We start from the raw sequence: 20,242 nt of genomic DNA, 5'->3' as shown, positions 1-20,242 counted from the left end.
CAACATAATAAAGTCCATATATGACAAACCCATGGCTCACATCATACTAAATAGTGAAAGTTAAAAGCTTTCCCTCTAAGATCAGAAACAGGACAGAATGCTCACTCTTGCCATTTTTATTTGACTAGCTAGAGCAATTAGGTAAGAGAAAGAAGTAAAAGATATCCTAATTAAAAAGGAAGAAGTTAAATTGTTCCTGTTTGCAAATGACACAATTTTATATATAAGAAACCATAAAGTATCTACCAAAAAACATTAGAACAAATAAACAAATTCAGTAAAGTCACAGTATACAAAATCAACACACATATGAATAGCACATCTATACACTAAAAACGAACTATTCTAAAAATAAATCAAGGAAACAATCCCATTTACAATAGCTACAAAAACATGTAGAAATAAATTTAACCAAGGAGATGAAGGACCTGTATGCTGAAAACTATAAAACACTGATGAAAGAAACTGAAGAAGACACAAGTAAATGGAACTATGTTCCATGCTCATGGATTAGAAGAATTACTATTGTCAAAATGTTCATACTACTCAAATCAATCTACAGATGCAATGCAATTCCTATCAAAATTCCGATGTTATTTTTCACAGAAACAGAAAATGCAACCATAAAATTTATATGGAATAAAAAATAACTCCAAATTGCCAGAGCAATGTTGGGCAAAAAAAACAAAGCTAGGGGCATCATATGACTTGACTCCAAAATCTACTACAAGTTACAGTAATCAAAACAGTATGGTGCTGGCATAAGAACAGAAACATAGATCAATAGAGCAGAATAAAAAGCTCAGAAATAAATACACACATTTACAGTTAGTTGATTTTTGAAAAAGGCACCAAAAACACATGGGGAAAGGAAGTCTTTTCCATAAATGGTGTTGGGACAACAAGATATTCACATGCAGGGGAACGAAATTAGACCTTTATCTTACCCATATGAAAACATTAACTCAAAATGGGTTAAGATTTAAATGTAAGACCTGAAACTGTAAAACTGGTAGAAGAAAACTCCAAGACATTAGTCTAGGCAATGATGTTTTGGATATGACCCCCGAAACACAGGCAACAAAAGTAAAAATAGACAAATGGAGTTACATTAAACTAAAAAGCTTCTGCATATCCAAAGAAACAGTCAACAGAGTGAAGAGACAACCTACACGATGAGAGAAAATATTTGCAAGCCACACATCTCAGGGATTAATATCTAAAATAAGTAAGGAACTCGGTTCAATAACAAGAAAATAACCTTATTAAAAATGGGCAAAGGATCTGAATAGACATTTCTCAAAAGGATACATACAAAAGGACAACAGGTATATTAAAAATACTCAAGATCACAAATCATAAGGGAAACACAAATTGAAAATATAATGAGATATCACCTCATACTTGTTAGAATGGCTGTGATCAGAAAGAGGAAAGAAAATGTTGTCAAGGATGTAGAGAAAAGGGAACCCATGCACAATGTTGGTGAGAATGGAACTAATTTAGACACTATGGAAAACTGGCAGTTCCTAAAAAAATTAAAAATAAAACTACCATGTGATTCAGCAATCTCACTACTGGATATATTTCTATTAGAGAGAATTGTAATAGATGTTTCAAAAATATTTTGAGTGGTGAGAACCTCTTGTACTGTCATTTTCTTCATGCCTGGTACCTGGGGCCAGGTGGACTCTAAAATTCTTTTCCTGACAGGTGTGCAATCAAGTGGGTATTTGCAATCCAAGGAAGAGCAGAAATATCATAGGTAAAGCATAGGAGGACACTACAATTTCCTGGAATTTCTTTATTTGAGCAAATCTGTGCTGTAACAATTACCAGCAAAGGACTAAAGGTGGTGAAGGCAGTTTTTACAGTGGAGAAGTGCAGATATGGAGGCTGATAATTCTTTGCAATTATCACATCAGCCTTGGATTATAACCTGGTGTATCCTTCAGGGTTCCTTGCCCCAGGTAACAGAAACCACCTGCGGCTAACCTGAGCAGAAAATGAATGACTTAGAAAGAAATCAGGATATGTAATGAATTGATGCAGAATAGCCTAGAGTCAAAGGACAAAAAGCCAGGTCACTCTGAGCATTCAGGTGAGAATGGCACTGCTTGACCCACTGCTTTAGGCACCTGAGGCCACCTCTGATGGAGCCTCTACGCAGTTGCCTCCTCTGGACTCTGACATGGCTTTTGTGAAATTTTTCAACTGTGCATACATCTAGTTACTCTTCCAAGGTCAAATCTGCAGATTCAAGGAACTGAATGAGAAAGCCTGGTCATTGTCAGAGCCTGTAGTGCTTTAAGAGGGAGGATCTAGTTCCTTTAATTCTAGGAGGCAGAATTCTGCTTCACACCAAGACTCTCACTGTGAGGAATCAGCCACACTGTACTTAGATTTGGATGACTGTAGACAACAACCCAGCAAAAAGAAAAATTGAGACCAATACAAAGATAGGAATAATCTGTTTTTGCAGAATTAATTGTGGGGAAAGCAGTAAGCTCAAAAGTTATATGATAGTTACATAGGTATGTCATTTATGTTACCATTTATGTAATAAGCACTCATAACACATAGGATGTGTGGGTCACTCTTCTAAGTGCTATATGAATATTAGCTTGTCCAATGTTCACATTAATATAGTGCCATCATTATCTCTATTTTATGGATGGGTAAACTGAAGCCCAAGGAAGTTATATAACTTAACAAAAATTACACTGCTACTAAGTGATAGGAGAAAGATTTGAATCCAGAAAACCTGGGGCTTCAGATTCAATATTGTAACTACTACACTATATTGCTCTTTACTGTAGATGTTTTTATTTGTAGTTATACTTAAGAAAAATGTTCATTGAGCAATTTATAATTTATTTCATTAGGTGGATTCTGTCCTCCGAATTATTTTCATTTTGTTTATATAAAGTCCTGTATTAATAGAACCCTGTAACATATTTTAGGGAGAAGTCACTGAACAGGGCAGTGTAACTAACAGCTGCAATGAAGAAACATGTCCAAAGTTGAAAGACCAGACAAATAACAGATGTTGGATATATACCAAAAGGAATATAAATCATTCTCCTGTAAAGACATATGCAACTTATGGCCATTTCAGCACTATTTGCAATAGCAAAGACATGGAATCAACCTAAATGTCCATCAACAGCCCATCAATGGATAAAGAAAATGTGTTACATATATACCATGGAATACTAAAACAGCTATAAAAAAAGAATGAGATCATGTCCTTTGCAGCAACATGAATGGAGCTGGAGGCCATTACCCTAAGAAGACTAGCACAGGAACAGACAACCAAATGCTGCATATTCTCACTTATAAGTGGGAGCTAAACATCAAGTACATATAAACACAAAGAATGAAACAACAGGCACTGGGGCTGACTTGAGGGTGGAGGGTGGAGGGTGGGAGGTGGGAAGTGGGGGAGGATTAAAAAACTACCTATTGCTTATTACCTGGGTGATGAAATAATCTGTACATTAACCCCCATGACATGCAATTTACCTGTGTAACAAACCTGCACGTGCACCCCTGAACTTAAAGTTAAAAAAAATAGCAGATGTTACAGGACAGTTCATGAAGAGAAAGCACTGTACACTCTCATGTCCCAGGGGACTCTTACTTTAAGAAATGTTTCTAACTCCCTTTGTAAATAATTCTTTCTTCACCATTCAGTGATTTTTTTTTTTATGTTCAATTCAACTAATATTTATTGAGTACTTAGCATGGTTTGGGCACTGTGCTTAAGAAGTACAAAGAAGAAATAAACTTGGCCTCTGCCCTAGAATTTCTGACAGCCTAATAGCAAAAACATGGAACCAACCTAAATGCTCATCAATGGTACACAGAAGGGGAGGTGGACTGATTTCTAAAGTAAAGACTTTTCCTGAAGTGAGACAACATAATGCTATCATACTCTTTTATGATAGTCTTGGGGGTGGGGGGAAGGGCAAAAGAAAACAATCCAGACTGCTATTAGAGTTTATCAATAAATTTTCATTAAAATATCTCTGATCCTTCTCAAGAGACCATTTGATTTTGATCCCATTTAATTTAAAAAAGGAGAGATTTGGGGTGGCTGAAGTGTAGTTGTGATACCTAGAAACACCTGTGATTTAACAGAAAAACCATCGTTTCCTTTGGCAGCACATATATGAACATTGGAATGTTACAGAGATTACTGTGGCCCCTGAGCAAGGATGACATGCAAATTCTATAAGTGTTTCAGATTAAAAAGAGAGAAACACTGTCATTACTTTTTAAACTCATTTAAAATCTGAAAACTGGGACCTTCCTTCTCTCTTACCATCTTATCTCACTGATCCTGATTCACAGACAGAAGGGAAGCTAAGCATATGATCACTTGTCTGGTAACTGCCATTTTTATGCACATTTGAGTGTTGTGCCCAGCACTTCAAGGTTCTCTGTCAGCTTGTATTTATTGGCCTCTTATTAGAAACGTTCTTGCCTAATAGTCTCATGAATTTGGACTAGAAATTAGAAACAAAAAATATTTATCTGGTAAGCAATTTCTTTGATAACTGAACGAATAGGAACTACTGGGACTTCTTGGGAGTTAGACTACCTTTTCCTTTAGAGTTTGTTTCCTCTTTTGTAGATTTCACACATTGCTCAAATATTTGTGGCATGCATTCCAAGTATAAGGTGCAACTGAAGGAGGAGAAAAGGGAAAACTTAGTTGGGCAGAGAGCTAAAGCTGGTTTTCGGTAAAATTCTTTTAAACAGAAAGACAGCCTGAAAAAATCAAGATACAGGCATAAACAGAGTGGCCTGGGGAAAACTCAGGCAACAGCTGCACTGTTAAGAAAATAAGGCCCAGCATAGAAGCCTTTTGGTCTTTGTGTGATTAGTGGGCTCCCAGGGAAAAGTTTCTTGCACTTTTCAGGCACATACATGGTGGGCTCCGTGAAAGCTTGTAAGGGGGTGGAAAGAACAGACCCACAGTTACACAAAAAAGAGAAGTTGAACTTTGTGCTTACCCAAGACATACCCGCAGTTGCACAGATAAGGGGAGTTGCACAGACAGCTTTATAGATAAGTTACACAAACAGCTACAGAGATGAGAGGAGTTTCTTATAAAAGCTTTTGGATTCAACTGTAGAAGTGGCAACCCATCTGGGACCCCTCTCCACTAAAGAAAGCTTTCTTCTTTTACATAGTAAACTTTCCCTTCAACTTCACTCTGGTGTCCACGTTCCTTAATTCTCTTGGTTGTGAGAACACAAGCTTGGATAATACCTCAGACAATGAGACCATTGACCACTGACCCATTTCACAATGATGTGCTACTGGAGGATGTATGCTGGGTATTCATATATCATCACGCAACTTCCTAATTTTATGTGTATGGTAGTTTCCTCTGTTATCACCTTGGTATTTCCTACCTAGTCAAGGTGTTACATGGGTCTTATGTGCTTGTTAAGAGGTGGTGAGAGAAACTTAACATTCACTTGATGGAATGGTTACCATGGCTTGTATCCACAGATGCTCCAGCTCATGCTTAAAATATTGTGTTAGAACAAATAGATCAGAGTGAATTCTGTAAGGGTAAATCCACAGAACTGGAAAATTACTGACTTGCATCATAAACTGGTAGCAGTGTGAAGACAGAGTTCAGATTCGTGTTATACTGGGGAGAGAAGAAACCAAGGGAAATAAGTGGTTCATACACAGGGGACTATTTAACTGATCCAAGTCAGAAAACTACGGAGGGTGAAAGGAGCATTATCAATAATTATGTTTGGACAATAGACATAAGTTGTGACTGTCCTTGGTAAACCAGGATAGATGGAGAGTAATTTAAAAAGAGAGAAAGAACAAACACAGCTAATGTACATTAAGAACCCAGAGATATCAGAGGACCTGATATGCATATTTAAGGGATTGCCCAGAGATCTGACCTTCAAATATAATTGAGTTCTGGAAGCTTAGATTTAGGTTTGTGGTTAAGGGGCAAAATAATCAGATTCCAAATAGGGTTCTGCAGACAAATTCCCAAAGGTCCTAAAGTCTCTGGGTCTTTTTCTTGCCATTGTGGCATCTCAGGGGCTTGTGCAGACAATGATAACCAGGTCCATACTTCTGCTAAGAGAAATTTTGGGATCAGAAAATCTTTCTTTGCAGCTCTTCGGAGTCTCTTTAATTTACTTCAATAACAAGGAAATCAGAAATCTCAGGACAGTGCTGAATGTGGCAGAAATTCCAGGGCAATTCACAACTTTCCTACCAATTTAGAGTTATCTGTCTGAAATGATTTCAAATGACCATGGAAGATAGTGTATAAAACTGTAGGGGAGGCAGAATTTCACCTTCATCTATGTAGGGTCCCAGCAGGGCCCTAGTATTAAACTGATTTAAGGTATTAATAGATTGACAGGAGAGAAGCACACAACTTTATTTCACATGGCATGGCAGTGGGGACGAAGGCTCACTTAAAAAAAAAAAAAAAAAAAAGACCGAAAGCAGCAGTTAAAAGCATATCCACTGAAATGGACAAAAAATAGTAAGTTATGAAGCATGATAAAGTGAAGGGGCTTGGACTAGAGTAGTTAATTGGGTAGAGAAGCGACTAGGAAGATAGGGATTAACACACTTTTGTTTGGATAGATTTCCCTCGACTTCAACTTCCAGTCCTTGAAGGTAATAATGTTATTTTATAGGGAAGACATCTTTCACGTGGGAATTTCATCTCCTGCTTTTTTTTTTTTTTTTTGATTCATCTCCTGCTTTTAAGACACATCCATCAGAGTGATTTTGCACCTGTTGGTTTTTTTTTTTTAAGTGCCTTTAATTTAAAATAGTCAATATGGCACAGCAGCATATTTTGAAGTGGTATATTCTTAACTCCTTCAAAGCTAAAAGCCTTGAATATGCCGGGGTAGTTACCAGAATGGAGAACCTTCTCAGCTCACATTTGCCACATGTGGAATGCATTCAGTGTACTGAGTGCTTATTAACTTTTATCTCAGTCCCTTACTCTGCTGCTCTTCTGGCTTCATCTTACATAACAGAAAACTCAGGCTCCAAAAGCAAACTGATCACCAAGATGACAGTGGAACTGGGACTTGGGGTCCAAGCCTGGTCCTCGCACGAGGTAGATACTCCCTGAGATGCTGGGGAAGAGCCACAGTAGGGCCACTCATTGCCCTCTTCCCTTGGTGGACCTTGGACATCCACCTTCCTTGCGTTAAAGTGCTCCCGCCGGTGACGCCTGAAGAGAAGCCGCAAGTAAGTACATGTGAAGTCCGGTGGTTGACCACACACATGCAAGCCATAAGATAAAGCACGTTTCTAATTTCCTCAGCGCGGCGCAGGCTGCGTCAGTGGCCTTTGGCCCGCACTCAAAATGGCGGCGTCAGCGTCAGCAGCCTCCTGCCCATCTCCACCGTGGCGCCAACAGGACCCGCCTCCCCGGGCGCCGGAGTCATATGACCGACACAATGGCTGAGATGCTGCTCTCGGCTTCCCAGCAACGCCGAGTGAAAGCCATGACGGCCGCCATGGGCTCGGCGGGCCGCGCCGCGGTGCCGCTGCTGCTGTGCGCGCTGCTGGCGCCCGGCGGCGCGTACGTGCTCGACGACTCCGACGGGCTGGGCCGGGAGTTCGACGGTATCGGCGGGGTCAGCGGCGGCGGGGTGAGCGGCTGGCCGCAGGGTTACGCGGGGGGTACCGAGAGCCCGCCCCTTGGGGCCCGTCCCACAAGCCCCCGCGGCGTTGCCCTGCGTTTCGACGCGCTCCCGCTTCCGCCACATTTTCTTAGGGTTTCAGTCCGCAGGCTGTTGGGGCCGACCCGCTGCGGGCTGGGGCGGGTGCTTTTTCGTTTAACTTGAACCAGAAGGGCAGTTAGGTTTGAATAAATGAGGATCTGGAGGTCCAGAAGGTCCAGAAGGTCCAGAGAGTAAGGTGACAGGTCTAAGTAGTGAAGAAGCCGGGGCTGGAACCCTCGTCCCAGGCAATGGGGCCCAGGCTATTTCGTCGAGGAGATAGATGGCAGTCAAGGAGCGTCGCTCCAGAAAGGGCCAGGGAATGCGGGAGCGTCCGTGTGCGAAAGCGGACGCCCCAGTGGGATGCTTTGGCTGTGTCTCTTCCTTTTGGGGGAGTTGGCGGGTGGTGGAGTCGTTAAGTCCCGGGCATTTGTCAGGACAGGGTAAGGATGGGCTCTTCCAGAGAGGGTAGCCGGAATAGGATTTTGTTTGGAGGTAGGACTGGTGCCTCAAGGTCTCTTTAGGAAGATAAGTGGCCTGAAACTACCTGGTACTCCCTCTGGGCCCCTGGGCTTTATGGTGACAGACCTTTGGGTGAGAAAGTTTTTTTTTTTTTTTGGTTTGTACCCGAAATTACATCTAGGGCTTTTTTTTTCTTTTTTTTTTTTTGAAAATGTTAAGGTTGAATTCTTGGATATTTTGGGTTGAGTTAGATGGAGCTTGCATCCTTACGTTCAACTCAGAACAAGCTTGAATGCTTACTGCATGGATGACCTGGCCTGTAGTCCGACCACATGATATGACCTTCTACTAGGGGAAATTTTTTTCCCCTAGTTGATCCTTTTTGATTTTTATGCTTTTATTCCCTAATTTGCAATCTCTTCAGCAGTGCTGATGGATATTTCAGGGGAAACCTGTAGGCTAATGAGCTAATGCATTTATTCTTTGCTACTGCTATTCTCCTTTTTATGTTTTTGGTCTAAACCTGAAACAGCCAATATTTCGTAAAATGAGGCCCCATCTTTTTGATAGCTTTCCTTGTGATACTAAATCTAGTGTAAAAGCTTACCGAAAAATGGAAGTCTTTGTTTCCATTAGGTTTATTAAGCCAAGTTTAAAATTACTAAGATGAGAAGAATCATTTCATAGTTTAGAGTAGGAAAGTCCTATCTAATCTGATAGAATATACAGCAGTTATTAGTATCCCTGTGTATGCAGCATTACTCCTCATAGGAACTCACTAAATAATGAAAATTCTTGCAACATTATATTTAGATACCATTTTTAACTTCTTTGTGGAGCCCTTGGTCTCTATCCCAGTTTGTGGCAGTAAGTGTTTAGAATGCTGTCATTTAATCTTCATGTCAGAGAGGGAAATCAGTATGCTACAATGAGTAGTTAAGAATATAGACTAAAGAGAAGATTTCTAAGAGTTTATTCTGGATTCTGCCACTTCACTGTATGGCCTTGGTGGGTTATTTATTGTAACTCCTCTCTGCCTCACTATCTTTTTTGGGGGATACAGTAACACCTGCATGGCAGGAGCATTGTGAGGATGGACCTGAAGTACTTAGGATGATGTCTCACAGGTGACTAATTTTGGTTAATAACCAGTTTTGGGAGGAGGAAGTTATTTCAAGACTACTGAATGAGGAAGTGTTACCAGGGCTTTTTTCTGGGCCTGTAAACCATTCCAGGCCTCATTCAGGCAGTGTAGTTAGTAATCCCATGATTTGCTATTGCTTGATGGTGCATTTTGACATTTGGTTATGCTGTTGTGTTAGGTGTGGCTGTAGGTTTGCAATAGCATGATTGATGTGTTTGGCTACAGCTGATACTTTATCTGTTAAATGTGGGAGTGCATAGAGGGCAGAATAAACCCTAGACAGAAAAACACACAGTTTTAATGGTGTACTGTAGGACGGGAAGCATTGTTTACCTAGGGTCAAGGATATGTTAGTGTGCCCATACTGTGTTCATTTAAAGAATGCCTATTTTAATACAACCCCTGCTAGGTTGTAAGCTCTTTGAGAAATGTGTATTTTTTAAAAAATTGTATATATAACAATTGGCTTTATTGAGAACTTACTATGTGCCAGGTAATGTGCCAATTCCTTTACGTACATCTAATTTTCGTCTTACAACAGCTGAATGAGTAAGATAATCCACTTTACAATAATTTGCCTATGATTACATAGCTTATAAATGATGAAATCAGGACACAAGCTCCATTTGACTCAGAGTCTCCTGTGTTATGTTGCCTGTACTGTTGCAACAAAAAAACCCATGAAATATTTAATAAGTCTTTATCGAATAACAATGAATGAGGATTTGAACTTGAATAAGACACAGTCAATGTCTTTAAGGAACTAAGAGGTGAGTCCGAAAAGTAAAGGAGTGATAAGAATGCAGGGTTTGAAATGTTGTGATAGAGATATGGACCTGGTACCAAAGGAGCCCCAAGAAGACACATCAGATCAGTGGGTAGAGTCAGAAGACATCTTTCCTTGAAGAGGTGGAATTTAAGCTGAAAGATGAATTCGAGTTGTCCAAGAGAGGATGTGGGGTTCATTCCAGGCATAAGAAGAGAAAAAAGTTGTTTGATACATCTAGATGGAAGGTGTGAGAGTGATGGGGTAAAGTATGAGGTTTAGGAACGAAATAATTAAGGAATTTGGGTGCAAAATTGAGCAATTTGAACTTTATCCTGAAAGCTTTTGGGGAAGGGAAGGTCTTAGCATGTTTATACAGAAGAGTTTCATGATTACATTTGTGTCTTGGGAAGGTTACTCTGGTAAGTAGCATGTAAGATAGAATACAGGGTGAGGCAGAGGGGATGCCCTGAGACCACTTACACTGCTCTCTTAAGTGAGGAGGGCCTAGGTAAGTCAGTGGGTTGAAGAGTAGAGGAAGGATTTGGGAGCTGTTAAGGATATCTTGGTGACTGAGGGTGCATGGGAAGTTTGAACAAAAGGTGGCTCGAATTTATGGTTTTGGCAAGTATTCATTACTTAGCAAATTCAGGAAAAGGAGCAGATACATGCAAAAGTGCTACAATTGGTTTGGGATATATTGAGGTGTATGGGAAGAGTGGCTAGAGAGCACTGGTAGGGACTGGGGATATTTTGGGTATGAGAGAGTAGATATGGGCTCCACCAGAATGTCAGTGGTAGCGTATATGACAGTATAAAATAGAAAGTTGAACCCCATAAAAGTGAAGTATTTTGTCCCAATCATCATACATACACCTGGCCGAGTGTCAGCAGTTTGAACCTAGGGCTGTCTGGTTTACAAGCCTGAGGACGTGCTACTGTTTCATGCCGAAAACCTGCCTCTTTTATTATTATTATTTTTTGCTTATATTGCCTCCCAAAAGATAGATTATGGGTCAGTTATTGGTTTTGTGATTACTTTTTTCAAACAGTTGTATGCCGTGGTCCAGGCATGATCCGGTATTGGTCCCTGCACTGTCCACCGTCATCTTTCCATGCATTCTGAGGCCAGTCCTGTGTTAGGTTTTCTTAGTACAGCCTGGTCATTATTGCTGGTCATTCTTAATAGTAACAGGCAGAGTTTATGAGGATGGGGAAAGCAGTGCTTCCTTTCAGCATTGCTGCTTGTAATGTTTTCTGGAAGATGTTAAGGGGAAAAATTACCTGAGATTCATCCCTCTCATCTTAGTCCTGAGATATCGTTGCCAAGTGGTTTTAAGATAGAAAACCTAAGTTTCAAGGTAAGTTTGTGATCATGAGGTTAGCAAGCTTACCTCCCAGTTAACCCTCATCCAAGCAGAAGAGAACCTTTTAGCTGTCAGACAAATAGCAACCCTGCTTACCCAATGATTGGCACAGGAAGGACAGACAAACAACTTGTGAGGTGCTTTTCCCCAGCCTGACCTTGCCCGAGGCTATGTGTGTACCAGGTGGTGTGCATGAACACTGTCGACAAGCAGTCATGATTGGATTTCTTTTAGTCATACTTTTAAAAACTTTTTTTTTTAGGCAACCTCCCGACTTCTGGTTAATTATCCAGAGCCCTATCGTTCTCAAATATTGGATTATCTCTTTAAGGTAATGAAAAAATAATTATTTCATGGTACCTGTGATATTTTAGAAACTGTATGGTGAATTTCACCATAGAATTTATTAACTTCACAATTCTAGTTTTCGAAAACATGGCAGATTATGGCTGGGCGCGGTGGCTCACGCCTGTAATCCCAACACTTTGGGAGGCCAAGGCGGGTGAATCACGAGGTCAAGAGATCGAGACCATCCTGGGCAACATGGTGAAACCCCGTCTCTACTAAAAATACAAAAATTAGCTGGGCGTGGTGGCACGTGCCTGTAATCCCAGCTACTCAGGAGGCTGAGGCAGGAGAATTGCCTGAACCTAGGAGGCCGAGGTTGCGGTGAGCCGAGATCGTGCCATTGCACTCCAGCCTCGGTAACAAGAGCGAAACTCTGTCTCAAAAAAAAAAAAAAAAAAAAAGGGCAGATTACTTTGAGAATAAATTGCTGTATGAAGTTTTGCTTTTGTTTTTGCATCTGTAAAACCAAAGGCAATGATTAGTAATTGTCTTGAAGCTTCATAGAATACAGCACTATGTTAATACCGTCACTTCTTTTCACAGCCGAATTTTGGTGCCTCTTTGCATATTCTAAAAGTGGAAATAGGTGGTGATGGGCAGACAACAGGTAGGAGAATTTGGGAGATAGGATTTCCCCCATCAACATTTTAATCTATACGTCACCATATAGACTGTGATTTCAGAATATGTGTAAACAATACAAACGCTTTTGAGATTGATTGTCCCTTATTAGATTGTTCCTTATTTTTTAACTGTAACTATTTTAAGATATTATATAGAATATGACTGTTCTGTCAAAAACAGTATTCAGACTTTAAATTGCTTATTTAGTTGAAGTAATCAGTAGTAAACAAATCCACAGTTTTCTAAAACCTATATACACAAGACAGAGTGTAGGAACAGTTTTGAATTCTATTGATGTTAGAAATACTTTAATTTTGTATAGAATATATAAAATGTTATTAACTTATGTGGTAAAAATGTATGTAACCAGTGTTTCAGAGATACAGCTTTTTTTCTTTTAAAAACAAAACTATCTTTAATCACTAAATCTTCAGTCTTCATTGTAACTATTTTGATTAGCTTTGGGTAGTCCATGTTATCAATTAGCAGTTTATTGGTTTTTTGTTTCCAGGAAGAAGGAAAAAAAATTCTATGATTAGATATAGCTTATTATTTATAGGTCAGATTCCATTATGATGAACTCTAGAGTATCTTCTGCATACTTGTATTCCTGCTAGTGATTTGGAAGTAATTCTTTGTTAAACAGATATGTCTATGTGGTGGTATTAGTGTTCATATTAAAAGAAAAAGTGCAAAGCAAAAACAAAAGAAACTTCCATAACAGAAACTTTCCCCAAGCTATTGCATTTTACCCTTAAAAGCTTTTAGGCAGAATTGATAATGATAGGCTAATTTCACCTGCTAAAGCTAAATTAGAGGTAGAGATACATAAACAGGCAGTTCTTGTGAATTCTGATGTTTACCTTTAAGAAATGGGCAAGGGCCTCTTGGAAGGCCCTACTTAGCATGTTTGTGAACTATGGGAATATAGGTGGACTTTGATAGCAGTTACCTCCCTCAGGGCTATGATAATATAACCTCTATTAACTGCAGATGTTAGTGTAGAATTTTGTTATTCTTAGAGTGGATATGTATACTCATTCCTTTTTGTTCTCAAAACTCTTCCTATATCAAGACATATTATAGGCTAAAGGTGTGGGATCTGAGAACAGGGCTCAAGAGCCCAGGGATTCACATCCAGAGTTGATGAGCTATAAGTTGAGATAATCAGAAATACAAGTTGGACATGGGGATTTGAAAACTGCAGAGAGAGGACATGGAATTTGAAAACCACAGAGAGAGGACATGGGGATTTGAAAACCACAGAGAGATCAAAAGCCCAGAAGAATGAATACTGGGAATTTTTAGTTATATGAGTGATAACATTTCTCTCAGTACTGCTTATAATAGAAGGTCATGGTTTTATTAAGACTTTTACAACGCTTAAGATAATGAAAAAGGACAACGCTTAAGATAATGAAAAAGGATGAAATAATATGCTTTTATCATCTGTCCTTAAGTTGTATAAGATTATAATTTGCCCAACTTCAGGATTAGAACTGGAATACTGCCTTTGCGAAGTGTGTTGGGGGAGGTTTGTGGGGGGAGTGAGACGGTCCTAGGAAGTACCATTCATGGATCATTTTCTTCCATTTTTGCTCTCCTCTTTTCAGATGGCACTGAGCCCTCCCACATGCACTATGCACTAGATGAGAATTATTTCCGGGGATATGAGTGGTGGTTAATGAAGGAAGCTAAGAAGAGGAATCCTAATATTACACTCATTGGTAAGAAATGAAGTTTGCAGTGCTTCTTCAGTGTCTTTTCCTTTAATTTTTAAATTCTGAATCATGTTGGTGGAATCTGTTAATACTGAAGTACTCATGATATCATTAATACTATCAGTATTCTGCCAGCAGCAAAGCATGTGCCAGGGGTGATCCTTTCTGTGCCCTTGTATATTATATTGAATCCTTATGATACCTGTGGAGTAAGGCATGACTCTTTTCATTTTACAGGAAGAAGCAGTAGAGGCTTCAGAAGGTTATGGCACTGACCTAAGGTCATAGACAGTAAATGGCAAAATCAGTTTTAGCACCTAATTCTTTGTTTCTATGATGCCAAACTACTTTCTTTCACAAAATCTGTCATCAGTATTTGTAAAAGGGTAATTCTATTCATAAAACTGTATATTACATGCAGTAGTACACCTAACTAGTTACAAAATTGTATACTACATGTAGTAGTAAACCCCATTTTTAGAAAGGGTACATACAAAAGTGTTTTTTGTTTGTTAGTTTTTGAACTTCAACAATATGCTGGTCACTGTTCTAGGGACTCAGGAAGCCAATCCAGTCCCCAGTTCCTGCACCTGTGAGGGTTAGGTTCTATTGGAAGGATCATTGGCTAGTTGCTTAAATGGGACTATATACATTTCACAGTTCTGTGAGAATGCCTACAGAGCCTGTGAAATATTTCAAACATCCAGAGTGGTGGGATTTTTTTCATCATTTGAAATGAATTTGATTTTTCGAAACAGGCTTAAATTCAAACGAAGTTAAATGAAATTAATGATTCGTTTTAAAGACCTGATTTCAAGTTATTTAAAAAATAATTTTCTCAACAACCAAATTAAAGGATTAAATTAGTATTTTCTAAGTTAAAAGAAATTAGGAGTAAGTATGTTCTTTACAACTGGGCTTTTGTAAGAGATTCCAGAAATGTTGTGAGCAGTAAAAACATCACTGAATCAGCACGTATTCACTGGACTGCTTCCAAGGTCAGACCTCATTTAAATATAGAAAATATGGCATGCTAAACCATGTCCTAACAAAGACTTACACATGGTGGGCCTTCAGATTGCATTTAGCATTTCATTGTCTTCAAGAATTCTATTACTCCAATGTCACGTTTCTTATGTGATACACTTAGGCGTTCGTCCTGAGTTTAGAAAATAAGCATTTTGTCATTTTGATTTTCATTTTTTTCAGTGGTGAACTAGTTTGGTAATATATTTATTGCTGAGGAACATAACTGTTGAGCTTATTTTAATATATTAGTAACAATTTAGATTTAGAATTTTAATAAGTACTTTTCTACTTTTCTCATTTTTTAACTTAAACATAATCAGGGCTATTGGAAGAATATGGACTCATTTGATGTGTATCACTTAACAAGGGTATATTTCCCTCTTGAGTCATTGTCATTTATAGTGATATAAGAACAAACTAGTTTTGCTAAATTAGATTGCCTAATTAATATTTTAAGGACCTTTAAATTGTAAGACAATGTACTAGTGAATGATAAATTTGTGTTATACATAACTCAAAGGAGTAGTTTGGCATAAGCCTTTTAGAATTCTTTGGTTTGACCTCAAAGAACAGAAGTTGAATATTGAACATTCCAACAGTGAGTAGAGATGTTAAGTTAAAACATATGGTACATTTCTTTCTACTGGTAAGTGTCTTTGAGAGAGGTGTTTGTCTTTGTTATTTTTGTTTTTCCTGGAAAGAACATTTGAAATTATGGGACCTGACTCTAGGGATCAATAAGAAATTATAGTGTCTGTAGATTGGAAAGGATTTCAATAATTTTTGTATGGTGTATAATCTTTCCTTTAGTCAGATCTGTATTTTTTTTTGCTAGTTGAATGCTTTAAAAATTTTTTTTGTTTTATTTTCAGTAGCACCAACACCATTATACCTCCTCTTTGTTTGCCTCTTCCCTTCTCTCTATAGGGTTGCCATGGTCATTCCCTGGATGGCTGGGAAAAGGTTCCAACTGGCCTTATGTCAATCTTCAGCTGACTGCCTATTATGTCGTAACCTGGATTGTGGGTGCCAAGCGTTATCATGACTTGGACATTGATTATATTGGAGTTAGTAATGTATTTAAAATATGATTAAGTTTTAGACATTTATTTGTAATTTAAAAATATAATTTGATTTTGTGGTACTTTTTGAATAACCATTTTATGTCATGAGGCTAATTTGTTCTACTGGGGTGTTTGATAATAACACAAACTAAGTACATGTGACCATTTATTGCTCCCCTTTGCCCATCCCAAATGTACCCACTTTTGAAAACTGTACTAAGGGTATACCTCCTTTCTCTGAGCTGGGTTTTTTGTTCTTTTTTTTGGTATCAACCCAACTCAACTTCTCCTTCAAAGCTTTCCCTAGTTTCTCTGGTTCCTACAACAATATTGTATTTCTATACAGCTTATGGGTTAGTCTCGTTTTATTCTACTGTTGTCCTAAGCCAGAGATTGGCAAACTTTTTGTTAAAAGTCCAGAGCGTAAATAGTTTTGGGTTTGTGGGCCAAAAGGCAGTATTGAGGATCTTGAGGTAAATATATTGCTATTTAAAATGTAACCATTTAAAACTAAAAACACTTACAGCTCTGAAGATGTAAAATTACAGATGATGGGCCAGATTGGCAGGCTAGCTGAAATCTGCTTCCACCTGTCCCAAACTGTTATTTAACACCTTTTAAAGATTTAAAAAGTGTGAAACATGATACCATGTCCAGCTTATCTGTTGGCTAGGTGGATGCATGCCTCAGACTATACACATAGCGGGTCTCCATAATCATTTGCTTATTAATATACCATCAGTTAAAACTGATACTTAAACATTTTCATGTAATCATGATTTAGATTGTTAGGAAACAATTACTGAGCTCCTACTGTGTTGCAGGAACTGTGACTGTAATATTGTAGGGCTACTAAGATTAATAAGCTCTTGTGTTCTGTAAGAGAGGTAGATACTGGAACATAAAAACTGTAATACTACATGATGATACAGGGCATGAAGGTGAGCCAAGCGCTGGAGGAAGTCAGAAGAAAGGATATACTAATTTTTGCTATTTTTTTTCCAAATTATGGCTGAAAATATTTATATTTGAGAACTTTCTTTTTTTTTTTTTTTTTTGAGACAGAGTCTCGCCCTGTCGCCTGGGCTGGAGTGTAGTGGTGCGATCTTGGTTCACTGCAACCTTCGCTTCCCGGGTTCAAGTGATTCTCCTGCCTCAGCCTTCTGAGTAGCTGGGATTATAGGCGCTTGCCACCAGGCCCAGCTACGTTTTTGTTTGTTTGTTTTTTTTTTTTTGTATTTTTAGTAGAGACGGGGTTTCACTATGTTGGCCAGGCTGGTCTCAAACTCCTGACCTTGTGATCCACCCACCTCAGCCTCCCAAAGTACTGGGATTACAGACATGAGCCACTGCACCCAGCCTGAGAACTTTCTTAAATGTCAGGACATTTATAACCCATAGTGAGACTAAATATAGGTTTGGTCTAATAGCTTTCTGTTATGGTATGGTCACAAGTAATGGGTGATTTACATCTTGTTTAGACTCATGATAACACATGCTGTCGTGAGGAACTTCATTCATAAACTCTTTGCCTGTATCATTGGAGTAAACAGACCTGCACCTGGATTCTAGGATCATCTCTGTTAACAGTTTCCTCAACTTTGGAGTTATGGAAGTTCTTTCAATTCTGAAACCCTGTGCTTCATGATTCTAAACCTAATCAATATATATGTGCCTTTTATCCATCCTCATTCAGAGTTTGCTTTTGTGGCTGGTGTATTACTGTGATTCTCTGTGTATGCTTTAAAACATTACTTCTATACAGTATACATATTAATACTTGGCTTTCAGTGTGCCGGTAGGGATCTTGTCATAATTGTTATAATAGTCTCCATATCTATTAGTTTTCCAATGCCTAGTATAGTCTCTGGCACATGTTGCACTGTCAATATTTGTTGAATGAATTAATGAATATTCCATTATTTAAAACCTTTGGAATAAATGACTTTTTGAAAAATACTAAATATTTTAATATTTTAAGAAATATTTTAATTTTTTAAAAGTTATGTTATAAGTATCTATAAATTCTATGGCAGGATATTGCATAAGGTTAAAAAATGGCTTATCAGGTAATATGAAAGATGATGAAAGAAATGTATCTTAATGATAATGTACTTTCTGACATTTTGGAACTTTCAATTCAGACTTTTTTGACTTTTTGTTTTGCAGATTTGGAATGAGAGGTCATATAATGTCAATTATATTAAGGTGTGTACAACTTTAATATCTTTCTGTCTTTAACTTATTAGTGAATAATTTCTTACAGTTCCAAACACAGAAATTAGTAGGAAATTTGTGTTGGAAATACCATATTTTTTATACTACAGTTATTTATTTTGCTGGTCGTGACATAAAATTCAAACAAAATCTTAACAATGTTTATATTATTGATATTAAAGCATGTCTAATTCTTTGTGAGCCCTGAATTGTCTTTGTCTAAAAGGTCTTGTTGAATTTTTTCTATTTTAAAATTAATTAGTTTTGGAATTCTGATAAATTTTATGAAACAATTATATCATTTTAGACTTGTAGGACTTCAAGAAATGTAGTTTTTTTCTTTGTCTTTTGTCAACATTTATGGTATATTTTCTCATTCTTGTTTTCTATTGGAGAATATTACAGTACATGTTTCTCTTCATGATTAGCAAAGAGGTAGCAATAACGTCTGCCATTTGTGTTATTTTTGAGCCACTTTTCCTAACTATTTACCTCCATTTAATTCTCACAACCTACCTGTGAGGCAACTACTATAATTGCTATTTTCCAGCAAAGGAAAAACAGAATAATAACATCTGCCATTGGAAAAAAATGGCAGTTTTACTTTTCAGGTGGAGCTGTTCTCTAGTTTACTTTTCAGTTCCTTTTGTCTCACTTTATGTATCTTATCCAAGAAATATAATTTTGTGACAATATTTTATTTCAGGTTTTAAAAAATTTTCTTTAGTTTAAAAATTTTTTTAAAAAGTTTCCATAGGTTTTTGGAGAACAGGTGGTATTTGGTTACATGAGTAAATTCTTTTGTGATGATTTGTGAGATATTGGTGCACCTATCACGTGAGCAGTATACACTGAACCAAATTTGTAGTGTTTTATCCCTCATCTCCTTCTCATCTTTTCCCCCTGAGTTTCAAAGTCCATTGTATCATTCTTATGACTTCGCATCCTCATAACTTAGCTTCCACTTATGAATGAGAACATATGATATTTGGTTTTCCATTCCTGAGTTACTTCACTTAGAATAATAGTCTCCAATCCCATCCAGCTTGCTGCGAATGCCATTAGTGCATTCCTTTTTTTGTGGCTGAATAGTATTCCATCATCTACATATACCGTAGTTTCTTTATCGACTTATTGATTGATGGTCATTTGAACTGGTTCCATATTTTCACAAATCCAGCAATCCTGCTACTGCGTATCTATCCACAGGAAAAGAAGTCATTATACGAAAAAGATACTTGCACCTGCATGTTTAAGGAAAAAATTTTTCTTTAAATTCAGTGTTTTATGTTCTTAAGTAGATATGGTTCAATATATTTCTTTCATCTATTCATTCAGTTAATCAGAGAGCATTTATTTACTTAACACTAGTTTGTTAGGCATTGTGCATATGGTTGGAATATAAGGATAGAGAATAATATTTTCTGACCAAAAGGATTTTTTTATATTGGGAAGGGTGGTATAGAGTCAGATATAGACAGTTAAAATGTGTCATAATTTCTCTAATGGAATAATACACCTACAGGGTTCAGAAGGTGCGCAGAGGAGATGACACCTCTGCTTGGGTTGATCAGAGGCGGTGATATATAATTTGAATCTTCAAGGAGGGATAGATAGGAACTCTCCACGTTGCTAAGGCAGGGGCATAACATGTGCAAAGAAGTGAAGACTGAGAGGTGAAGGGATTTGGGGGAAAAACAAATCATGAAAGATGTATTAGAGGAAGAGTGGAGCCACTGACCCCCATTAGTAAGC

At 38.0% G+C, this 20,242-nt stretch overlaps 1 protein-coding gene and 1 non-coding gene across 8 annotated transcripts in view; both read left to right on the top strand.

Annotated features, from left to right (window-relative positions):
- Positions 1 to 20,242, top strand: part of GALC (galactosylceramidase) — a 130,678-nt gene that overhangs the window by 56,920 nt on the left and 53,516 nt on the right. The window contains exons 1-6 of one of the 7 annotated variants that reach the window (XM_064375109.1): positions 7,482 to 7,676; positions 11,747 to 11,815; positions 12,376 to 12,439; positions 14,070 to 14,183; positions 16,134 to 16,273; positions 18,440 to 18,478. In XM_064375109.1, coding sequence (XP_064231179.1) covers positions 7,482 to 7,676; positions 11,747 to 11,815; positions 12,376 to 12,439; positions 14,070 to 14,183; positions 16,134 to 16,273; positions 18,440 to 18,478 — 621 coding nt within the window. Of the gene's footprint in view, positions 1 to 7,481; positions 7,677 to 8,412; positions 9,335 to 9,943; positions 10,122 to 11,418; positions 11,479 to 11,746; positions 11,816 to 12,375; positions 12,440 to 14,069; positions 14,184 to 16,133; positions 16,274 to 18,439; positions 18,479 to 20,242 lie in introns of those variants that run through there. The other 6 variants (XM_064375110.1, XM_064375111.1, XM_064375112.1 and 3 more) reach the window with 6 other exon arrangements.
- LOC135274381 (U6 spliceosomal RNA) lies at positions 4,154 to 4,255 on the top strand. The gene has a single exon (XR_010342222.1). It is a non-coding gene; the product is annotated as a U6 spliceosomal RNA (small nuclear RNA).

Source organism: Aotus nancymaae, unplaced genomic scaffold, assembly GCF_030222135.1.
Source record: "Aotus nancymaae isolate 86718 unplaced genomic scaffold, 86718_ANA_hifiasm-v0.15.2.pri h1tg000011l, whole genome shotgun sequence".
Taxonomy (NCBI): domain Eukaryota; kingdom Metazoa; phylum Chordata; class Mammalia; order Primates; family Aotidae; genus Aotus; species Aotus nancymaae.
The sequence above is the reverse complement of the archived record's forward strand: the minus strand, read 5'-3'. Positions and strand labels throughout refer to the sequence as shown.